Raw genomic sequence first — 22410 nt, forward strand, 5'->3', positions numbered from 1 at the left:
GATCACAAAGTAGAGAGTTGTAGAGTGATGATCTGCTCCACCTAGTTTATCTTAATTGCTTACTTTGTTATCGTCACTGGACAAACTGGCCAGGCCACCTCTCTACTCTCTAGCTCAATCATCACTCTACAATAGGAAGAGAAATAACCGGAAATCCAATTCGGCTCTTGAGAGCATATGCTCCTGCCCATCAAAAATGTTTCTTTTCAAATGTCCAATTTTTTTTGAAAAGAAATAGATGTGATCATTGTCACACCCTACCTGCAAAATTTTAGGAGGAAAGCTTAAGTATTTTGATCTGTGTAAAAAAAAACAAGTCAAACGACAAATGTTACCTCTAATTGTTACACTTATTTTTGTTTTTTTTCACTGACGAAGCACCGTCATCCCGTTTCGCATGAAAATTGGCAAGCACACTTGTTACACTAACAAAAACATCTACGAAAAAATTCAGAATTTTTTATTTTATTTACTACTTATTTTGAATTTACTGTTCATTAGGAATCGTATGCATCCAAGAGCCAAAACGGCCCTCCCGAGAAATAACTTTTTTTTTTACATGATAGAGAGGAGTCTCTGCTTCCCTGGCCACGACCACTGCACCATGAACATCCAAAGGGTATATCATAGTAGCAATTATCAATATCACATTCTGATGCAAACATCCTTTTGCCATTTTTCTTTTTGCTATTTTTAATTTCACCCATGTCGAGCAATATTGATTTTTTCTAGACCATTGGATTTGACTCTTATATCGTCTAAAACTGAAGAAAAATAAATAAGACACACATGCTGTCGAATAAGAGTTCACAACCATCTCTACTGATTGAATTCATGCTCCAGCCAACTCATCCAAAAGTCTAAACTGATGGAGAGGGACGGGCAAATGCTCTAGCCAATGTAACCAAAAGACTGATCTCATGAAAGAGACTACGCAATACAATTATACATCAACACTACTAACCACCATCCACGTCAATGCTGTGCATCTTGAAGACCTTGTGTATTGCTATTTGGACCGTTAATGGAGAGCTATAATATTATTCTCATTGTTTATCATTTCTTATCTGACAATGTTCAAAGCAAGTGTTTTTTTCTAGGGAAATGTTCAAAGCAAGTTTGTTACGAGGACTGCCTTCTGCTTTTCTGAGTACTCCCTTTGTATCAAAATATACATGCAGCTTCCTGTCAAAAATAAAAATAAAAATACATGCAGCTCGTAACGAAGAGAATAATATGTGTGGACCAACATTAGAAAGTACTCCCTCCGTCCCATAGTTTCAAAAAACGTCTTGCATTATGAGACGGAGGGATTACTAAATTATTCTGCCGAAGTTTCTAGTCTAGTATACAACAGAGAAGAACCTAGCATGTAAACTTTTGCAAATTATTTTGATTCTAGCTAGATGTTTGTGTATACCAACCGCTACCATCGATAGATCTTTTGATGAATTGTTTGGTAAAAATGTCTAAATAAACGAAATGCGGTCATACTTAAATGATTGCTACCACATACTTTTCTCTTTCTCTTACATAGCATCCCTTACAGAAATCTTGAGTTCGTCACAAAACACCATCCGGGGCTCCCAGATTACAACTACACACCTGCTTATTAAACCAACCAGAACATGACACCTACTCCACTCCACGTACAATTAACATTCAAAGACTCTTTTCCTCAAAAAACAAAACATTCAAAGACTCAGTGGAAGTTGTTGAGCCTCCTGCAGTTCTTCCTGATCTCTCCCTTGGACCCTGTGAGGGGCGAGATGTTGCCCATGTTCACCATGGACTGCGCGAAGTGCTGGAAGAAGAGGTGCACGTCGTTGGCGTACGCCTTCACCAGCGCCGCCGTCTCGGCGCTCTTGGTCAGCAGCACCTCGTCGGAGCTGAGGAGTCCCCTGCCGGCGAGGATGTTCTTGAAGTAGAAGTTGTCGAACTTGGTGGAGGTGACGGCGTCGAGCGGGAAGAGGTGGTTGTCGCCGCCGGAGCGGGGGCAGCCCTGCCTCAGCTGCGCCGCGAAGGACACGTCCAGCGTGCCGTCGGCGAGGCCGTTGCCCGACTGGTTGTACAGCCTCTGCCGGAAGCTGGTGCAGCGGGAGAGGCCGATGGTGTGGCCGCCCGAGAGCGCGACGACGTCGACGAGGTTGAGGCCGAGGCGCTTGAACTTGGTGATGATGGTGGGGAGGGTGTTGTTGGGTGCCGGGATGTCGTTGTTGGAGCCCTGGATGCTCGCGCCCAGAGAGTCCCTCCGCCCGAGTGGCACCTCCCAGTACGGGCCACCGACCTGCAGGTTGATCAGAGTCACACATGCTGGCTGGATTGCTGGGCTTGTGAGAGGAGAGGAAAGGTGGTGAACATACGAGGATGGTGGAATCGCGGGCTGCGAGGGCGAGGATGTCGGCGCAGGAGACGGTGCCGGGGCAGGCGGTCTCGAGGGCCACCTTGATCTCGTCGACGACCTCGAACCCCCTGATGGAGTTCCTGTTGGGGTTGGACCCCTTCTCGCTGACAATGTTGGTGCTGTTGTCCAGCAGCACGGACGCGTCGCATCCCTAGAAAACGCGAAAATGTTAATTGTCGGAAAAAGAGACATATTTGTCACAAGAACATTCCACAGAGGCAGCATTATTGGACACTGGATTAATCAATCACTCTCTCAGTGGAAAGAAGAACGGAGCAATCATGGTATCGATGATGCCACCCAGACAAAAAAACAGTCAACAGTACCCACATGCGCTACGTTGGTAGTAGGATATAGCTTAATCACCGTTTAACAGTAAGCCTAAAACCCACAGTACAGATTCTTCCATGCTGCCGAGGATAACTTTTCCTATACCAATAGGTGAAGTGAAAATTTGCACGTTGAGCTATGTGCTCGAACAGCTAATTAAAGTTAGCAAATAAAAGGCGCATCTTATGGTGCTCTAAGTATGGAGATACCTTGACAAAGCAGTCATGGAAATGCAGCCTGACGAGGGATGCGGCCATCCTGGTCTCCCTGGCCACGGCCTGCGCCACAATGGAGTGCACGATCTCCTTGGCCTTGGGGCATGAGTGGTCGTAGAACTGCGGGAACAGGCCGCCGTAACCAGGGTTGCCGTGGACGGCGCCGGCGAGGAGCAGCGGGGACACGAGGCAGAGCGCAACCAGGCAACCCATGGAGGTCGCCATTGGTGGATGGATGTGAGGAAACTACGTTGCTCTGCACTACGTTGAGAAGAGAGCTGGTTAGCTAGCTGCTTCCTGCACTTCTCTTGTTGTGGGTGGGTGGTGAGATGAAGTGAAGATGGAGGGGTTTTTTATAGCAGGCACGAGGATGGATGGAAGAGAAGAGGAGAGGAGTGGTTTGGAGCAGAGGGCACGCCGACACGGTGAGGTGCAGGTGCAGCAGCCAGCAGGGTTGTTAGAGCATTAAGGGTTGTTAGAGCATTACTAGTAGAACCCTCAAATCCTTAAAGCAGTTTTAAGGGTTGAGAAGTGCCACTTTTTGACACTTTTAAGGGTTGAAAAACAGGGGCAAATACTAGAACCCTTAAACCCAACCCTTAAACTGCTTTAAGGATTAGATTTGAGGGTTCTAGTCTTTGCCTCGACCCCAACTTATAAATCTATCATTTGACATCTCATAATTTATGACAACAAGAACACAATCAACTTCCAAACAAACTACCAAATGACAATCATTGATGCATGGTTTAATAGTTTACATCACAAAATCATCATCTTCCTCCTCTCATCGGCACCATCACCAAAAAGTTGCACCTCGGCGCCATCTCCTAGACCACAAGCGGGCTCCATCAAGCATCTCCATCGGCACCGGTGGAGTCGTACACACCGCCATCACCACAACTACTCAACGGAGTGTCACCTCGAAAAGTAGAGGACGCAACACGGAACATCCTCTTCCTCTCTACGATGTCCTCCTTGGTGTCCTTCCACCATTGCAATTGGTCTTGATCCATGTCCTTCTTGGACATCATAATGTGCTCTTTCTCTTCCACCATGAGTTCTTTCCATACATTTGCCTCTTTGAGCTTGATCATCCTCTCCTCCAACTCGGCCTTGCGCTTTGCTTCTTCACGCTTTGCTTCAACTTGTGCAAGCTTGACCTCTTTCTTCTTCTCAGTGATAAGAAGCTTCGTCTCCAATGTCTTCGTTGTCAATTCCTCTCTTGCCTTCATCATGTGGTCCATCTTCTCCCTTAGGCTTGACGCCTCTTCTTCCATGTTCACCCTTAGCTTGCCCTTCTTGGTTCCCTCGGGCTTGCCCAAGTTCCTCTCCTCCTCATCTTCACTATCATCCATCCTTAGCATTGCCGACTTCTTGGGTGCGGTCTCTTGATCCCTCAACTTCCACTTGTCAAAGGTTTGAAGAATTGACCAAACATGCTTAAATGGGAATGGCTTGCCCTTGGAAGCGGCCATCTCCTTGTACCTCATGCCGGCAATTGTCTCCTATCAACCACACATAAATCACATAAGAACCCACCAATAGCATAGTGCACACACATAATCAAAATAGTGAAGAAATATGTACTCACATAGTCGCTCTTCACGGTTCCACTAGGTGGTGCATCCCTCACTTGGTCCATGGCCACACTCCAACGAGCACAAGCGGGCTTGATCAACTCCCACCGGCCTTGAAGCGACCGGAAAGTGCGATGGATGAACCCACTATTCTTCGGCTTGATCCTACAATAGACGTCCTCGATCCTTTGCCAATACCGTTTACCGGTTTGATCGGTGCCGGTGGTTGCATCCATTCCCACAGCTGCCCAAGCACGAACCAAGAGGACATCTTCCGGCTCGGTGTAGTTTGTCGACCGCGCGTGTGGGCGGGAAGCGGCGGTGAATGCCTCCTCCCCTATCTCGGCCACCTCCTCCTCGTCATCCCCTTCATCCTCCTCATCTTCCTCCAAGTCGTCACCAACCCTAAAGGGGTCTAGGGGCGGAGCTCCGAGGTCCACCTCCGCGTTTTGGAGGAGGTCCATGAACGAGGATGGGGTTGCCATTTCCTCGAACACCTCGTGCGCGGCGGGAGGAGGTTCGGCGACGGCGGCGGGCGGGGCCGCGGGCTTCTTCCGCGGCTTGTTCACGACCGGGGACGAGCCGGCGACCTTGGAGGAAGCCCCTCGCGGCCCACGGGAGCCTGCCTTCGGCCGGCTCTTCTTGGGGGCGGGCGCGGCGGGGGCGGCCGCCGAGGCGGGGACGGGGGCCGGGGCGGGAGCCGGGGAGGCGGGAGGAGGCGGTGCGAGGCCCGCCCGCCGCCGCTTGGCCCCGATGTGGGTCGCTGCCACCACGTCGGCCACGGTCGGGGCGGAGGCGGGGGCAGGGGCGGGGGCGGGGCCCGAGTCGGCCGGGGCGGGGGCGGGCGCGGCGGCGGGCGGGGGCGCGGCGGCGGCGGAGGCCTCCATGGCCGGCGCGGGGCGAGGCGGCGGGAGGAGCAGGGGAGGCGGGATGAAACTTCCCTCCCGCGCGAGAGGAAAGAGGAGTGCGGGTTGGGGGGAGTTTTTCCTCTCAACCCTCACTTCTACAGGTGGGGAAACAGTTTGAGGGTTGGACCTCTAAATTTTTTTACGGGTTTGAGGGTTTAGAGGTTCTAGTCTACGGCTTTTTTTCAACAAAAATTGTAAAAAAGCAAGCTCTACTGGACATGCTCTTAGGCATATCGAGTAGTAGCTGAGCTTCGCTAGGCACCGTTGTCAACTGCTTCAGCAATAATTCTGCCATCAAGCAACTCCCTCCCAAGTCTTTAAAACTTGCTCCCAAGCCAAGGCTTAAGACTGCATGAAAGCTGCTAGTCTTACTTTTAGCGTCTCCAAGATGAACCTTCCGTAAGCGTAGGTTGGATCATGCAATAGACCAGGGGAGTCGTCGGAGGTCTCACTTTAACTCTCCAACCATATTTAACTAGCAACGAGCAGAACGTGGCAATACAAGGTAATTAATCATATGTGAAATCATTGCTAACAAAGTAGGCGCGTATAGGCAAAAGTAAAGGTTTTTTGCTTCCAAACAAATGCTGCCACCTTTTGTTATAAGCAAAACATGGTTACTTACAGGTTGGACGCGCGGTCCGCATTATTGATTAATGCAGCTCCATGTAGTGCATGCATGACTGTGTTGGCATGGCGGGTTTTCTTATTTTTTTGCTGGGGTGATCGATCGACCATTCAACCTACACCTTGTCCGGACTCGCGTACCGAATCCGGTCGGTCAAAGTGGATGATGTACCAACTCTGGATGACACGGGACACGTACGCTTGGCCTACGTACGTGTCGCCAGGAGCAGGTTAATTCCCGGAAGGACTCATGTTTCAACTCTTCTTCAAGGAAACAACGTGCATGCTTACATGTTGTTACCTGCCACTGTGAGCCCACCGCACCTGGCGGGACAACATTTTTGATATTTTGCAAAAGAGACCCATAGATTTTTGCAACCGGGTCGCGGCCATCTTCTCGAGGGCCACTTCAAGGATGTTTCTCAATGAAATTTCCGGTGCCCGGATCAAACATGGGAGGGGGCTGCGGCAAGGTGACCCGCTGCCCCCTCTTCTCTTTGTCGTAGTTCTTAGAGCATCTCTGGCATACTTTTAATTTCGCGGGCCTTTAAAACCGTGATAAGGGTCGCAAAAAACGTGTTTTAAGGGTCGATTTTACCTCCCGCAGAACAGACCCTGCGAACGACACTGTAAAAATGAATATTCCTCTCAGAGATGCTCCCCGCCGCCCTCCTCCGCCTCCCCTCCTCATTCCCCGCCGTCCCCCGAACGCCCCCGACGGCGGCCGATCACATCCACGAGGTGGCGCTCATCCCGGCCGCCTCGCCCCGCCCTTCTTCTGCCCCAAATTGAACCGGGGGCCGATTCCGGTGAGGCATATGGTGGAATTGTGGCGACGCGTCCTTCCTGACGAGGTTTGACCGGTATAAGGGCCACCCTCAGTTTGGCCTTCGAGCCTTCAAAAATATATGGGTCTTGCTTTAAAATATTTAAGGGTCGGACCACTTTTACATGATTTTTACGGACACTTATTAGGACCAAAACCTTAAAACCTGAAAATTATAAGGGTTTGACCGCTTTTAAGGAGTCTGCTAGAGATGTTCTTACACAGACTCCAAAGAACATACATGACGACCTTGCCTTTTTTTTTTTCCTTTTCGAATAAAGCCTGGCGATGTTCAGGTTCCATCATTCCTCGTGGGAGGAGAAATTCTAAGCAAAATTATGAGTACTAGATAGCCAAACGGCAACGATGCCCCAAACTCCGTGAATGAAGTAGCAGCCCCACACAAGGTGCTGACTCGACTCGAATTCCATGGAGCAAAGTGCGCATACCTCCTCATGAGGCCTCCCACCGTACAGCAAGGCAGTTGACGGTGAGGGCTTTCCGGTGGAGGCGAACAACAAGTTTTAATATTTGAGACATGGTAAAATTGTAAAACTTGTCAAAATGTATTCAAGAGTGGTATTGTTTGAAAGCCCTTGTCGCAAGGAACATAAACATTAAACAAAATATAAATTGGACTTTCAGTTCAAAAGATTCAAAAGATATGATGGAATTCAAACTTGTCATTTTTTATGCTCAAACAATGACATGTTCAAACCATTGTCTGTAACATCCTGGATTAGACCAAACATCATTTTTAGAAATCTTGGGTCGGTCACTTACAAGGGGTATGAAAGATTTTGAGCAAGAGCTCACAAGGCAGCATCTAAGGCTCCCTTGCTTATTGAAAATAAATGCACAAACTCCACATACAATTCACAAACAAATCAAGCAGCATTTTTTTAGCAACTCAGTGGAAATTGTTGAGCCTCCTGCAGTTCTTCCTGATCTCCCCTTGTGACCCAGTGAGTGGCGAGATGTTGCCCATGTTCACCATTGACTGGGCAAAGTGCTGGAAGAAGAGATGCACATCATTTGCATATGCCTTCACGAGCGCCGCCGTCTCGGCGCTCTTGGTGAGCAGGACCTCGTCGGAGCTGAGAAGACCCCTGCCGGCCAGGATGTTCTTGAAGTAGAAGTTGTCGAACTTGGTGGAGGTGACGATGTCGAGTGGGAAGAGGTTGTCATCGCCACCAGAGCGTGGGCACCCCTGCCTCAGCTGAGCCGCGTAGGACACGTCCAGCGTGTTGTCGGCCATGCCGTTACCTGACTGGTTGTACAACCTCTGCCTGAAGCTGGTGCACCGGGACAAGCCGATGGTGTGGCCGCCTGAGAGGGCGACAACGTCGACGATGTTGAGGCCGAGGCGCTTGAACTTGGTGATGATGGTGGGAAGGGTGTTGTTTGGTGCAGGGATGTCATTGTTGGAGCCCTGGATGCTCGCGCCCAGAGAGTCCCTCCGCCCGAGTGGCACATCCCAGTAAGGACCACCGACCTGCAGTTTTTTTGGGACCCAAAAGAGTCACACACATGGTTTTTTGTTGTTGTTCATTTTCACTCGGGATCCTTTGTTCTTTCATGTTTCTAAGCAGAATTACTAGTGGTGTTACTTACGAGGATGGTGGAGTCGCGTGCGGCGAGGGTGAGGATGTCGGCGCAGGAGACGGTGCCGGGGCAGGCGGTCTCAAGGGCGACCTTGATCTCATCGACGACCTCGAACCCTCTGATGGAGTTCTTGTTGGGGTTGGACCCCTTCTCACTCACGATGTTTGTGCTGTTGTCCAGCAGTACAGAAGCGTCGCAACCCTACACTCAAAAAGAAAGTTATTGCTGGAAGATGTTTTCTTAACGAGGCACCGAGATGGGGTGTAGAAAAACCACTCTTCTCTTTGAGAACATAAAACTGGGGCCACAAAGTGAAAAATACACATCTTATAGTAAATGAGTTCGGGCAGTCAAAGGTAGTAACAAATAAGATAAATGCTAAAAAGAAGATAAAATGCATATCTTATAATCTAAACTAAAAATGCAAAGTAAAAAACTATGTAGGTGCAGCACATATCTTGGTAGCTTTGTCGAAGCATGAAGTGTAAATAACACTGCTGCAACAGAGAGGAAATGCAGCCTGACAAGGGATCTGATTCAAAGTTGCAAATGACACTAATACAGTAGACAGGAAGAAGAGTGTGTGTAGTAGAGATACCTTGACAAAGCAGTCATGAAAATGCAGCCTGACGAGGGAGGCGGCCATCCTGGTCTCCCTGGCGACGGCCTGCGCCACCATGGAGTGCACGATCTCCTTGGCCTTGGGGCACGAGTGGTCGTAGAACTGCGGGAACAGGCCGCCGTAACCCGGGTTGCCGACGACGGCGCCGGCGAGGAGCAGCGGAGACACGAGGCAGAGGGCCACCAGGCAAACCATGGAGGTCGCCATGGATTATCAATGCAGGCAAACTACTTCACCCTGCACTACGTTGCAAGCGACGAATTAAGAGGGCTGCTAGCTTGTATATTTGCTTGCTTCTGCTTCTCCTGTTGTGGGTGGTGAGATGAGGCGGGCATGGTCCTGTTTATATAGTCGTGGCATATGCAAAGGAAAGAGGTGTGGAGTGGTTCGGGACGGTGAGTGGCAGCCGAGTTGTTACAAAAATAATCGAGCGTAGCTAGTTTCAACTGCCTTGGCCATAATTCCTTCACCCAAAAGGTTTCAAGCTTGGCCCGCCCCAAGCCAACGCCTAGTGTTAACGTCTTTGTTTGATTTCGGAAACCAGCATCAGCTCTATACCTATACACTACGCGCAACGTAATTTCTTGCAAACACCTCTATTTACACAACATGCGGACTACTCATAAAAGAACAACAATATCTAAATTGGCCACAGTGAAAAACCAGAAATCCTCATAATTAACCAAGATATTTTTACGAATATGCAAAGCTTGAGTATCATTCCATTGATAGAAAAAGTAGAAAAACAGAAATCCTCATAATTAACGAGGTCCTAACTCTGCGGGGTGATGTTGCCGATTCTGGTGGCACCGGCTTTAGCCCAACACATCGGGCGTCTTCCTGGATGCATTGCATAACGTGCATCACATGGTTGATGGAGGGATGAGAGTCATCGAAGATACATGCATTGCGGTGCTTCCAAATGCGTCCCTAACATGTAAATATAAGTTATAACAATTGACACAACAAATTTCACGTCAACAACCCAAAACGACGAGAAGCATCTTGTTTGGGGCTCTATTTTTTCAGACATATAAGTTAACACAAAGTGTATGTTCATTCAATATGTGTTTTTTCTTCAAAAAAGGGGTGTACCCCAGCCTCTGCATCAACTGATGCACACAATATATGATATCATATTAATATTATTACATTCATATTTATAAACACATGCTATGGCAATTCTGGATGGTCTCACAATACTTCTAGAAAACTCTGAGCTAGATTGCTTATGGTTACTGTTGTTGTTTTGAAGTTCATATTCTTAGTGTTTGTGCGGTGTGTTGTTTGCCAATCTTTGTAGCCTGGTGATCCCTATATGGCGACCGTCTAAGAAAGTAATTGTCGATCAAAGTCTCATTTTAGTGAATTAAAAGGTGAATTATTTTTTGGAAAAATAGGAATAATAAAGAGAAAAAACTATTGTCTTTATTGTCTCGAAGGTTGAAATTTAGTGTACAATTGTCGGCTGGCCAGCCATAGACCTCTTACTTTTTTTTGAACACAGTACAGACGCAAGCGCTCATATACACACGCATACACTCACCCTATGAGCACCTCCAAAAGACTGAGCACTTTTGTTGTTGCTGCTGTGGGAAGTAGTATCTCTCACTTTAAACCCAACCATATTTAAGGAATTTAGCCTTTCCAACACGTGCCAATATTTGAAACCAAGCTGCCAAAGTAATTAAGTAACTATAAGTAAACAAAGCGCTCGTAGCCAGAAGGAAAGGACAGTTTGCTTTTGAACTAATCACTCCTTTGGTTACACACGCAAACATGGTTACAGGTGGGACGCCGGTTATAATTAATTCAAGTGCAGGACCGTGTGGGCATTGCGGGGGTTTCTTATGTTGATTTGGTGATCATGCAACACTGCTGGGATTCAGGCATATATAATATCCTACAATCATAACAAATCTAGGCTACGTGATGTACCAACTCTGTGGGACACGGCCGGGATGCGCAATGATCCATGTCGACAGCCGCAGGTTCCCGGAAGGACTTGCTTTAATTAAGAGTAAAATGCACTGGCGGTACTTGAACTTAAGAAGAAAGCACACCTTGACCACTGTACTTTAAAATACGACCAATACGGTCACTCAATACGCCTACACGTGATTGTACGGTCACTGTTCATCGTACGCCACTCGTCGCCGCTCCATTTGACCACTTGTTGACCAATCCAAGGCGACAGCTGGCGTTTGCGGGGTTCTCCTGGGCTTTTTACAAGGAAACCCTTGGCTGGCTCTGCAATTCCTCCAGCTCCTTGTCCATTCGGTTTCGATCATAACGAAAGGGGAGGAGGTGAAAGGGGAGGAGGGAAGGGCGATCGTCGGCGGCACCGCACCGCACCACCACCACCGGAGTCACCGCACAAGGGCGAGAGGCGCCGTGCAGGCGCGGCGCATCTCATCGCTGGAGCTGTTTCGTTGCGATGTCGCCTGTTCGTCGCCCCGATGGCGCTCCGCCGCCCAACTACAGTAAGCCCTCACATCGCCCCGCCATGGTTCTTGCGCTGTAAGCTACAGGGTTGAAATTTAGAGATGGGCATTGTGGATGGTGTGTGTGTTAGTCAGATATGCCCATCTGTATTTTGGAGATTTGCCTAGGGTTTTAGACCATGATTTGGGGGTTTCTGCCTATAGGGTTTTGGGTTTGGAGAAGGTGGCTGTTTGTAGGTTATTTGGTGCTATAAGGTGCTATATTTTGGTGCATGTTGAAGATGTTGGTTGTATAGGTGAATTACATACTGAAAGTTGGTATCTTGCAGTTTATGTGGAACAGAAATTCTGAAACTCTGTTGTGCTCCGTTTTCATGTATGCAGACAAGCGCAGCAGGAAGTTTTCAGTGCAGTTTAACCATGGTGGTTATTTCCTTGGGCAAGGTACCAATCGTTCATATGTCAATGGTCATCAACTGTGGTACGGTGAAGTAGATGCAAATACTTGGTCTCCAATCATGGTTGAAAACCTAGTTGAAGAGATAGGATATGAGATGGCAGGCAGGCTGAAGGTATATTACTGCATTCCCATTCTGTCAATCAATAGGAATGGGTTGAGAGAAATCAGAGGAGATAGTGACACAGATCAGATGCTCACATTTGTATCAATTGGGCATTACTCATTTAGTTTGTATCTTGACCATGAGGACAGTTTGAATGCTAACCTGACAGAAAAGTGTACAAGTTATGGTTGGGCAGAATGGAAACCAGAATGGCCATCATTCCAAGCTATCAGATTTTCAGCGAACCAAGCCTCCGAGTTTCAGCCATGCTACTGATCCTTTGGACGCCGACGACTGGCTAAGGACTATTGAAAGAAAACTGGAAATTGCTCGCACAGACGACGGAGACAAGGTTCCCTTCGCAACGCATTATCTCGAAGGAGCTTCCGCTATATGGTGGGATAATGCCAAAGCAATATGGCCTGCCGACGAGGAAATTACTTGGACAAAATTCAAGGATCATTTTCGCAAATATCATATTCCCACCGGAGTCATGAAGATCAAGCAACGCGAATTTCTCGCTCTCACTCAAGGCAGCATGACCGTCGCCGAGTATCTGAATAAATTCAACCATTTGGCCCGCTATTCTCTCCACGATGTGGCCACAGAAGAGCGGAAGATCGACCGATTCCTTGGAGGCCTACTTTAACATCTCCGGTGCACTCTCAGTATGTTTGATTTCCCGGACTTCCTGACTCTGGTGAACAAGGCCCTCATCGCCGAGAGGGAACACAAGCTCCTGCACGACAACAAGCCAGCTGCTAATGACCACAAGCGCAAATGCGAGCCCAAGAAGGATATGCAACCAGTGCAAAAGGCTCGTACATGGCAATAGACTCAGGTGGAGTACAAACCCAATTGGCAGCAGAACGTCAACAAGACTACTACACAAGTCAAGAATGTCGTGACCAGCCCGGTGCGCGACGATTGCCAGCGCAACAATTCGTGCTTCAGCTGTGGTCAAACCGGACACTACGCCCGACAGTGTCCCAAGAACACCAAGCATGTCGCTCCATTTCAGCCGCAAGTCAACTACATGGAGCAGTATTCCGCTCCCGATATAATCCAAGGGCAAGTTCATCACATCTCTGCAGACGAAGCCCAAGAGGACCCGGAAGTCGTCATTGAAGCAATCTCGTCTGCCGAAATTTGGAGATTGACATCAAGGGCGTCAAGTTTCCAACATTGTTGATAATCATCGATTCCAACAAATTGGATGTCATTCTGGCATGAATTGGTTAACCCAATACCAAGTCTGCATCAGCTGTGCGACCAGAGAAGTTACCGTGAAAAATATGGAAGGTCGCACTACCAGTTTTTATGCCCGCAAGCGCATCCCCACGAAGGATATGGTTTTCGCAGCCGTGACAGAAGAGGTGGAATTAAACCCAGTGGTCAGTGAGTATCCAGATGTATTTCCTGAAGAATTGCCCGACATGCCACCAGACCGGGAATTGGAGTTCGCTATTGACCTAGTGCCTGGAACCACCCTGTTACATAAGAAATATTATTGGATGCCCTCCTCAGAATTGGTGGAATTGAAGAAACAACTGGATGAGATGCTGCTAAAAGGATACATTCGTCCAAGCTCTTCCCCATGGGGATCACCAGCAATCTTCGTGGACAAAAAGGATGGCAGTCTGCGAATGTGTGTAGACTACCGACAGCTGAATGACGTCACCATTAAAAACAAGTATCCACTGCCGAGGATTGACGATTTGTTTGATCAACTCAGTGGGGCCAAAGTATTCTCAAAGATTGATTTGAGGACGGGATATCATCAACTCAAGATTAAGAAGGAAGATATTCCTAAGACCGCGTTCACCACTCGGTACGGTCTTTACGAATACACTGTTATGTCCTTCGGCCTCACCAATGCTCCCGCATTCTTTATGCATATGATGAACAATGTGTTTATGGACTTCTTGGACAAGTTTGTGGTGGTGTTCATTGATGACATCCTCATTTAGTCCAAAAGCAAGGACTAACATAAGGAACATCTTCGCGCAGTTCTGCAACGGCTTCGCGATCATCAACTGTATGCCAAATTCAGCAAATGTGAGTTTTGGCTCCAGCAAGTGGGATTCCTCGGACATATCCTCTAGGCAGAAGGAATCTCAGTAGACCCAAGCAAGGTAAAAGATGTACTTGATTGGTCCGCACCCACCACCGTCTCAGAAATCCGGAGTTTCCTTGGACTGGCCGGATATTATCGCCGTTTTATCAAAGGATTTTCCAAGATCGCCAAGCCAATGACTGAGCTCCTCAAGAAGGACAAGAAGTTCGTATGGACTGAAGACTGCGAACGGAGCTTCAATGAGTTAAAAACCAGACTGACATCGGCACCCGTATTAACTCTTCCAGATATCTACCATAGTTTCGATGTTTACTGCGACGCTTCCAGAAAAGGACTGGGGTGTGTACTCATGCAAGATGGCAAAGTGGTGGCCTATGCGTCTCGCCAACTGTGACAACATGAAGGAAACCATCCTACTCATGATTTGGAATTGGCCGCAGTGGTGCACGCTTTGAAAATCTGGAGACATTATCTGATAGGAAAGAAGTGCCAGATATTCACCGACCATAAAAGTCTCAAGTATATATTCACTCAGCCCGACTTGAACCTTCGACAGCGAAGATGGCTCGAGTTGGTTAAGGACTATGACCTCAGAATAAATTATCACCCGGGCAAAGCTAATGTGGTGGCTGACGCCCTGAGCCGCAAACCAGCCAACCTCAATGCCCTAATGGATTCCTTGCCTCCAGAGCTCTATGAAGAAATCATGCAGCTAAATCTGGTAATCACCGACGCCCGTCTTACCAATATATTGGAAGTTGCTCCTACTCTCGAAGAAGAAATCCGCAGAGCTCAAGTGGATGATAAGGTGTTACAGATATATGTTCAGAAGCTGCACCAAGGGCAAGCACCGGATTTCACTATGGATCAGCTAGGTTCGCTAAGGTTTCGAGGAAGACTTTGCGTACCCAACCAAGACAGTCCGAAGAAGAAATTATTGGCGGAAGCACATGAAGCACCATACTCAATTCATCCCGGTGGTACCAAGATGTATGAGGATCTTCGTCAGATATTTTGGTGGGATGGAATGAAGAAAGACATCGCGTATTTTGTGGCCTGCTGCGATATCTGCAATAAGGTAAAGGCGGAACACCAAAAACCCGCCGGACTCCTCCAGCCTCTGCCGGTATCCCAATGGAAATGGGACAGTATTTGCATGTATTTCATCACCGGATTACCAAGGTCTCATCGAGGAAACGACGCGATATGGGTCATAGTGGACACTCTAACCAAGGTGGCACACTTCCTACCCATCCGGACCACATACCGTGCAAATCAACTTGCACAGCTGTATGTATCAAGAATCGTCAGTCTGCATGGAGTACCCAAGACTATCACCTCCGACAGGGGATCTCTATTCACATCCGCATTTTGGTCCCGACTTCATCAAGCCTTGGGGACCGCTCTGAAGTACAACACGGCTTACCATCCTCAGACAGATGGACAGACTGAGCGAGTAAATCAAATACTCGAAGATATGCTCCGGGCATGTACATTGGCCCAAGGAACCAAGTGGGAAGACTATCTGCCCTACGCCGAGTTTTCCTACAACAATTGTTTCCAGGCCAGCTTAAAGATGTCACCCTATGAAGCCCTGTATTGCCGGAAATGCCGCACCCCATTAAATTGGTCTCAAACCGGAGATAGCCGTATTTTCGGGACTGATTTAATGCTCGAAGCAAAGAAGCAAGTCAAGGAAATCCGAGACAGACTGCAACTGGCCAAATCCCGACAGAAGAGCTACTATGATGCCAAACATCGCCAGATCAGCTTCGAACCCGGAGAACACGTATATCTCTGAGTCACCCTTATGAAAGGAGTCAAGAGGTTTCAAACCTGAGGAAAATTGGCACCCAGATATATCGGTCCATTCCCCGTCATGGCCAGAGTCGGAACAGTTGCCTACCAGTTGGAATTGCCACCAGAATTGTCAGAAGTACACAACGTGTTTCACATCTCACAGCTAAGAAGATGCATCTCGCCACCGGAGAAAAGGACTGATATGTCAGAGATAGAATTGGCTAAGGATTTGACTTATGAGGAAAAGCCAATCAGAATATTGGATCGGACAGAAAGGGTCACTCGCAGCAAAGAGATAAGATTTTACAAGGTTCAGTGGGAGCATCACACCGAAGAAGCAACCTGGGAAAGAGAGGAATTTTTAAGGACTGCATACCGAGAATGGTTTCCCAAGCAACCGAATCTCGAGGACGAGATTCATCCTAAGTGGGGGAGGTTTGTGACAGCCTGGATTTTGCCTTCTCTCTTTTTACCGGACTTGCCTTCTCTCTCTTTCCGGACTTGGTTTTCATCGTGGTTTTTGCCCTGATTTGATTTGGATTTTTGGATCAATTCAAATGGACTTGTCACTTGGGCATATCCTTGGCTTTCACCCAAGTGACCTATCTACCTTATTCCTCCCACAAATTCCCAAAATAATAAAATGAATATTTTTCCTAAAAGGAAAATATTCATTCTTCTCTCTTAAGCTCATTTCAGAACTTTGTGCTCCAAAGCAACCTCAATTTTTCTTGCTCAGAAAAATCTGAGATAATTCCTAAATATTCTTAGGACCATGGCACATCTTCCCATGCAAAAATATTGCATCACTTTTTGTAATATTTTTGTTGTAGAAAAGCTTTTCACTTCTGGACCAGAAATGCACTTTGTACAGCAAGTGCATTTTCCTTGAGCTTTTGGCCTTAAGATTTCTTGAGCTTAAAGACCTTTCTAAGAAACCCTAAACCCCATGAGATTAGCCCTAATGGCCTTCTAGAAGGTGGCCAAACTTGGCGACCAAGTTTCTGACCACAAACTTGCGAGCTTGGTAGAGTCGCGTTTGGTCGGCCTGGGTATGAGCCATCACCTCTCCTAGACGTAGCACTGCACGCTCGAGCTCGTAGACAAGGTTTGGCCGCTCCTGGCCATCGTTTTGGCCATGCCAACTTGGTGACCGCGCGAGGACACGGCGCCTGGCAGGTCTCGACGCGGTCTGGCTGGCGCTTTGCGTTCTGTTTCGCGCGTGTGCATGCAAGTGCTCGCCTCCGACTGCCGCAACGTGCCAGAACCCTCGACCCATCACCCATGACCCCTCCCTGGCGCTCGCCGACGCTGGAGCCGCCGCAGCAAGCCCGGTCAAGTCGCGGCCAAAACGGCACAGTGCGCGCGTGTGCTTGTCCCCATCTCAAACCGCCTCCAGTGCTCGTCCGCGAGCGTGGGCAAGCGCCGGCGTTGACGCTGCACCCTGTCCCCTCGCGTTGGAGCCTCTCGTCGACGTTCGCCGCGTGTCCAGAGCGCTCCGGCGGCGACACGTCCCCTCCCCCTCCGCTCCGGCTATATAAAGCCACCCCGCCTCCCTCGCTAGCCACGCACCACTCCACACCACCTCCACGAACACGTAGATGAGCAGAAGCCCGGTCGGGCAGGCCTTTGGCCGTCGCCCCGACCCGAGGACTCCGGCGATCCCCGCAGGTCAGCTGCTGCTCTCCAGGGCCTCTCGAGCTCAAGCAGCTGCTTGGGCAGGGCCTTGGTGGTCTGCTGGAGCTGCCTGGACCCCGCCAAGCACTCGGAGCTGCCTCTAGCCACCGTCTTCCACCTCTCCGGCGAACCCCGTCCGCCACCGAAGCTTGCGAGCTCGATTCCGACCAGCTCCGTCCACCTTTCGCTAAGCCACGGGTACGGGCAGGTGCGCCGCGAGCCCCGCTTATGATCTATCCCTCTAGCCTAGCCCCAAACCCCCTCGTCGCCGGCATGAGCTCCGGCGAAGCACCGCCTTTGAAAGAACATGCGGTGCCCCCATGTTTGGTTTTGGTAATTGATGACAATCTCTATGGACTAATGGTTGCCTTGAGTTATATTTGAAGGATTTGTCCATAGGCATTTCTTGAAGTCCATGTGTTGGTTTCAAGGAGTTTATGTGGTGACCAAGGTGTTATTAAGGAATTATCCAAAGATTGGTCATGTGAGAGTTGAGCTTATTGCAAGCATGTCTTGGAGAAGAAGATTGTGTGATCATTCATGTATATCTTCAAGACATCATCCAAATGAAGAGAGTTGAAAAGATTCATGGTTGATCAAGACTAAGTCAAGAGTGAATCAACTTGATCAACTCACAAAGCGTAGAAGATGTACCGGGAGGGATCAAGCGATCCCATGGTGTGGTAAGCATTGTCAATTACGCTTTGTGTACTAACCATGATCTTCGTGAGAGTTCTTTGTGGGGTTAGGTTGCGGTGTGCAAGTTCAAGTGAAGCATCATGAAGAGATCAAATGCTTGAAGCTTGCCGTCCATTGTGGTGACAATGGACTTGTGAAGATGTTGCGGTGTGCAAGTTCAAGTGAAGCATCATGAAGAGATCAAATGCTTGAAGCTTGCCGTCCATTGTGGTGACAATGGACTTGTGAAGATGTGCGGAAGAGTGGCTCACCCGTAGTGGAGCATGGGGGAGCAATCAACTAGTCTTCATCGAGCCAACGCAACCAAGAAAGGTGGTCCAACTTGAGGGAGTCAAGATCGTCATCATCTAGCTCAAGTGGACCATGTGCAAGGCAAAGGTTTGCTCTTGATAGGTTTTCTATTTTACCGGTCTCATGATGGTAGTTGGGAGACCGGGTTATAGGATCGATTGCCGTACTATCAAGGGGGGCTCTCGATGAGTAGCTTGATCGTATCGTTCATAGAGAGCTCAAACCATTGCATCCTTGCATCATCTTTATTGGTTCTTGTTTGGTTCTTCTCTTTGTGAGTTTTGGAGCTTATGGTCATCTTGATGACAAGCTCGAGTTCATCGAAAACGGAGTTCACTCGCATCTTCTATGATGTTTTTGATGTTGGAGGTTATGCCGGTTCTTCTCGGTTGGAGGTTTCACTCCTCTGTTTTGATGCTACTCGTCTTCCTCTATCCAACAAGCTTGAGTTTGCTCAATTCGGAGCTCATATGCAGAAGTTATGGCAGTTTTAGTTTCCTAGCGGTAGTACCGCGGGCCGGAGCGGTAGTACCGCTTGGGTGTTACAAGCGGTAGTACCGCTCTAGAGCGGTAGTACCGCTCCAGAGCGGTAGTACCGCTGGTAGCCCCCAGCCGTAGTACCGCTGCGGTCTCGTACTAGTACCACCTCGATTCGAGGGGTCTTTTTCGTGTCGGGTTTTACGGTACTAGCCGCGGCAGTGGGGGCCGTAGTACCGCTCGTATGCGGTAGTACTGCCCTGACCACCATGGTAGTACCGCTCTGGCCCCAGCGGTAGTACCGCGGGGGGGGGGGGGGAGCGGTAGTACCGCTGGCCAAGCGGTAGTACCGCTCTCTGCGTGGCTCGTGTGGGGGGTAACGGTTGGATTGTTCCCCCCTCTATATAAGGAGGTCTTCTTCCCCAATGAAACTTATCTCTCGAGCTCGTGTTCTTCCCCCATTGTTGACCTTCTTCGAGCTTGCTAACTCTCAATCCCTCCATGGATTCTTGCTAGTTTTTGAGGGAAAAGAGAGAGGAGATCTAGATCCATATTTCCACCAATCACTTTCTCCTCTATGTGAGGGGAACCCCTTGGATCTACATCTTGGAGTTCTTGGTGTTCTCCTTCTTGTTCTTCCTCTCTTTTTCCTCCCTAGCATTAGTTGCTTCGGTGGGATTTGAGAGAGAAGGACTTGGGCACTCCGTGTGCCCTTGCCATTGCATTTGGTGCATCGGTTTGAGTTCTCCATGGTGATACGTGGAAGTTACAAGTTGAGAAGCTTATTACTCTTGGGTGCTTGGTGCCCTTGAGCTTGTTCCTCTTGGGCGCTTGGGCGCCCTAGACGGTTGGTGGTGTTCGGAGCTCAATCATTGTGGTGTAAAGCTCCGGGCAAGCGTCGGGGTCTCCAATTAGGTTGTGGAGATCGCCCCGAGCAATTTGACGGGTACCGGTGACCGCCCCCAAGGGTTGCCAAAGTGTACGGGTTCGGTGACCGCCCCCAAGGGTTGCCATTTGTACGGGTTCGGTGACCGCCCTCAAGGGTCCCTTAGTGGAATCACGGCATCTTGCATTGTGCGAGGGCGTGAGGAGATTACGGTGGCCCTAGTGGCTTCTTGGGGAGCATTGTGCCTCCACACCGCTCCAAACGGAGATTAGCATCCGCAAGGGTGTGAACTTCGGGGTACATCGTCGTCTCCGCGTGCCTCGGTTATCTCTTAACCGAACCCTTTACTTACGCACTTTACTTTGTGATAGCCATATTGTTTCTTGTCATATATCTTGCTATCACTTAGTTGTTTATCTTGCTTAGCATAAGTTGTTTATCTTGCTTAGCACATAGGTGAGCCTAGTTGTTGTAGGTTTTGTGCTTGTCAAATTAACCGCTAGGTTTATTCCGCATTTGTTCAAGCCTAAACCGTAATTATTTTAAAGCGCCTATTCACCCCCCCTCTAGGCGACATCCACGATCTTTCAGCCTCCCCTCTGGTCTCGATCCCCTTCCATCTCTCTTGACTGGCGGGGCCCAGTGTCAGCCTCACCACTCGCGCCCGAAGCGGTACGAGTGGAGGCGCACTCCTACTTTACGCCTTCGACGTCACCCCCCATGATTTCTTATTTATTCAAATTTAATTCAGAAATTTGACTAAACTTTGACCAGCCACCATTTCTAAACCATAAGTCCAAATGAATTGATTCTTTTTGCATTGTCTTTGTTACAGAAAGCTCTAGCAGCACACCAAAAGGTGGATTTTTTCCTTGCTGTCTAGAATTTCTGGTGATTTTCAGAATGTGTTTTGACATTTATTTTTGTGGTTTTAAAATATTTTCAGAAGGAGGATCTTGCCTTGAAGCTAACCAGGAGGAGTGTGACCCTCCTCTGCACTAAGGCAAGCCACATCATCATTTGGATGGTGTTATTTCAATATCTATGATTTTCTACTTGAATATGGGTCTTATTTGCATTATAAATTTGATAAATTAATATGGTTAATTGCTAGTTGTTTTATGATGCTTGATATGCTTGTTTTAGCTTCTGGTTGAGTTCATAGAATTGTTTGGCTAAGTAGAGTAAGATTTTGCACTAGATATTTTGTTATGGAAAGTTATGTAGCTATTTTTGCTAGTAATAGTTTTCAACTAAATGATGAACTAATAAAAATGTTGTTTGTAGATAAAAAGGAGTTATAACCAGAGAAGTTTCTGATCTTAGTATTGCAAGATAGTTATGTTGCTTGTTTTGATCCATGCTTAAGAGTTGCTTGCTCTATGTGACGAGTAGTTGCATGATTTCAGGTATGATGCCATGTTAGTAATAAAAAGTTTTTCTGAAAGTTAATACTTGATTAAGTTCAACCTGAATATGATGTTGATCACATCATGGTTCCACTGAATCGGGTTTTTAATTTAGTGCGACCACATTTACCTAATGGGAAGGTCTTGATTCGGTCCTTTGTCGTGGCTCTCACCGGTGCCTCCCGCGAGGGAAGGTTATGGGCGTGCATACCCTGGCCCGGTAGGCAGACATAACCTTGTGTGCTCGTTTTGTTTTTATGGTACCTTGTCCCCGTTTGGGACCATTTTGCCATGACGGTGGCCGTTGGTGTCTTTGGTAGACACGGGGCCACCCAAGACCTAGCCCTGAGAGGGAGATGGTCGGAGTGGCTGGGGAGAGTGCATGGCAAAGGGAGGGTTTCGTCGGAATACTTTGGTCCACCCGAATGGGAGTACGAGGCCAGGTATTCCGTAGTGTGGGTAAAGTGCGCTACCTCTGCAGAGTGTATTTAATCTATCGATAGCCGTGCCCTCGGTTATGGGCAAGACTCGGGAGTAAGTCACACCATGGATCAACTTTTATAATTAATCTTGCAAACTAGTAATTGTTGTGATGCATTGTTTCGTGGTGAACCTTGAGCACTCGAGGTGTTCATGAGTGATTGGTTTCAGATGTGACCCCGGTGTGGTGATCGTTTGGTTACGAGGTAACCGTCTGGTAAGCGAGTCCGTGTGACTCGGTGCGCTGTTTGGTTGCTTTGCATAGCTTTGCATTTGTAGTAATTTCTCGCATTAATTTAACTTGATTAATTATCATGATATTGTCTGTCATCGTGCTTATGTTTGTTGTGAGCTTGCAAGTACATTCAATGTACTGACCTGGCGTGTCATGCCAGCTTTCAGGCAAGTTGATTCGCATCGGAGCGCATCTCGTGTCTAGGCCGTGTCCACGTCGGTGTCCCTGTGCCATGGAGTTCCGCTACGTCGTTCT

General features: G+C 48.3%; 2 protein-coding genes across 2 annotated transcripts; both read right to left on the reverse strand.

Moving 5' to 3' along the window:
- Positions 1-1474: 1474 nt before the first annotated feature.
- LOC109739311 (peroxidase 72) lies at positions 1475-3287 on the reverse strand. The gene is made up of 3 exons (XM_020298394.4): positions 2944-3287; positions 2364-2555; positions 1475-2287 (listed from the first exon to the last, which is right to left on the reverse strand). Exons 1-3 carry the CDS (start codon positions 3172-3174, stop codon positions 1703-1705), a joined length of 1008 nt encoding a protein of 335 aa, XP_020153983.1. The 5' UTR covers positions 3175-3287; the 3' UTR covers positions 1475-1702.
- Positions 3288-7627: 4340 nt separating this feature from the next.
- Positions 7628-9442, reverse strand: LOC109739315 (peroxidase 49). Its single transcript, XM_020298402.4, has 3 exons — positions 9094-9442; positions 8505-8696; positions 7628-8385 (listed from the first exon to the last, which is right to left on the reverse strand). Exons 1-3 carry the CDS (start codon positions 9322-9324, stop codon positions 7801-7803), a joined length of 1008 nt encoding a protein of 335 aa, XP_020153991.1. The 5' UTR covers positions 9325-9442; the 3' UTR covers positions 7628-7800.
- Positions 9443-22410: the final 12968 nt, after the last annotated feature.

Source organism: Aegilops tauschii, chromosome 3, assembly GCF_002575655.3.
Source record: "Aegilops tauschii subsp. strangulata cultivar AL8/78 chromosome 3, Aet v6.0, whole genome shotgun sequence".
NCBI lineage: Eukaryota > Viridiplantae > Streptophyta > Magnoliopsida > Poales > Poaceae > Aegilops > Aegilops tauschii.

Excerpts from the sequence above, each read along its gene's own strand:
- LOC109739311 (XM_020298394.4), bottom strand. The coding sequence starts at position 3,174 with ATGGCGACCTCCATGGGTTGCCTGGTTGCGCTCTGCCTCGTGTCCCCG. Across the intron at positions 2,556-2,943 it reads TCCATGACTGCTTTGTCAAG|GGATGCGACGCGTCCGTGCT; the intron begins GTATCTCCATAC and ends CGCGTTTTCTAG. Across the intron at positions 2,288-2,363 it reads CCCGCGATTCCACCATCCTC|GTCGGTGGCCCGTACTGGGA; the intron begins GTATGTTCACCA and ends ATCAACCTGCAG.
- LOC109739315 (XM_020298402.4), bottom strand. The coding sequence starts at position 9,324 with ATGGCGACCTCCATGGTTTGCCTGGTGGCCCTCTGCCTCGTGTCTCCG. Across the intron at positions 8,697-9,093 it reads TTCATGACTGCTTTGTCAAG|GGTTGCGACGCTTCTGTACT; the intron begins GTATCTCTACTA and ends TTTTGAGTGTAG. Across the intron at positions 8,386-8,504 it reads CACGCGACTCCACCATCCTC|GTCGGTGGTCCTTACTGGGA; the intron begins GTAAGTAACACC and ends AAAAAACTGCAG.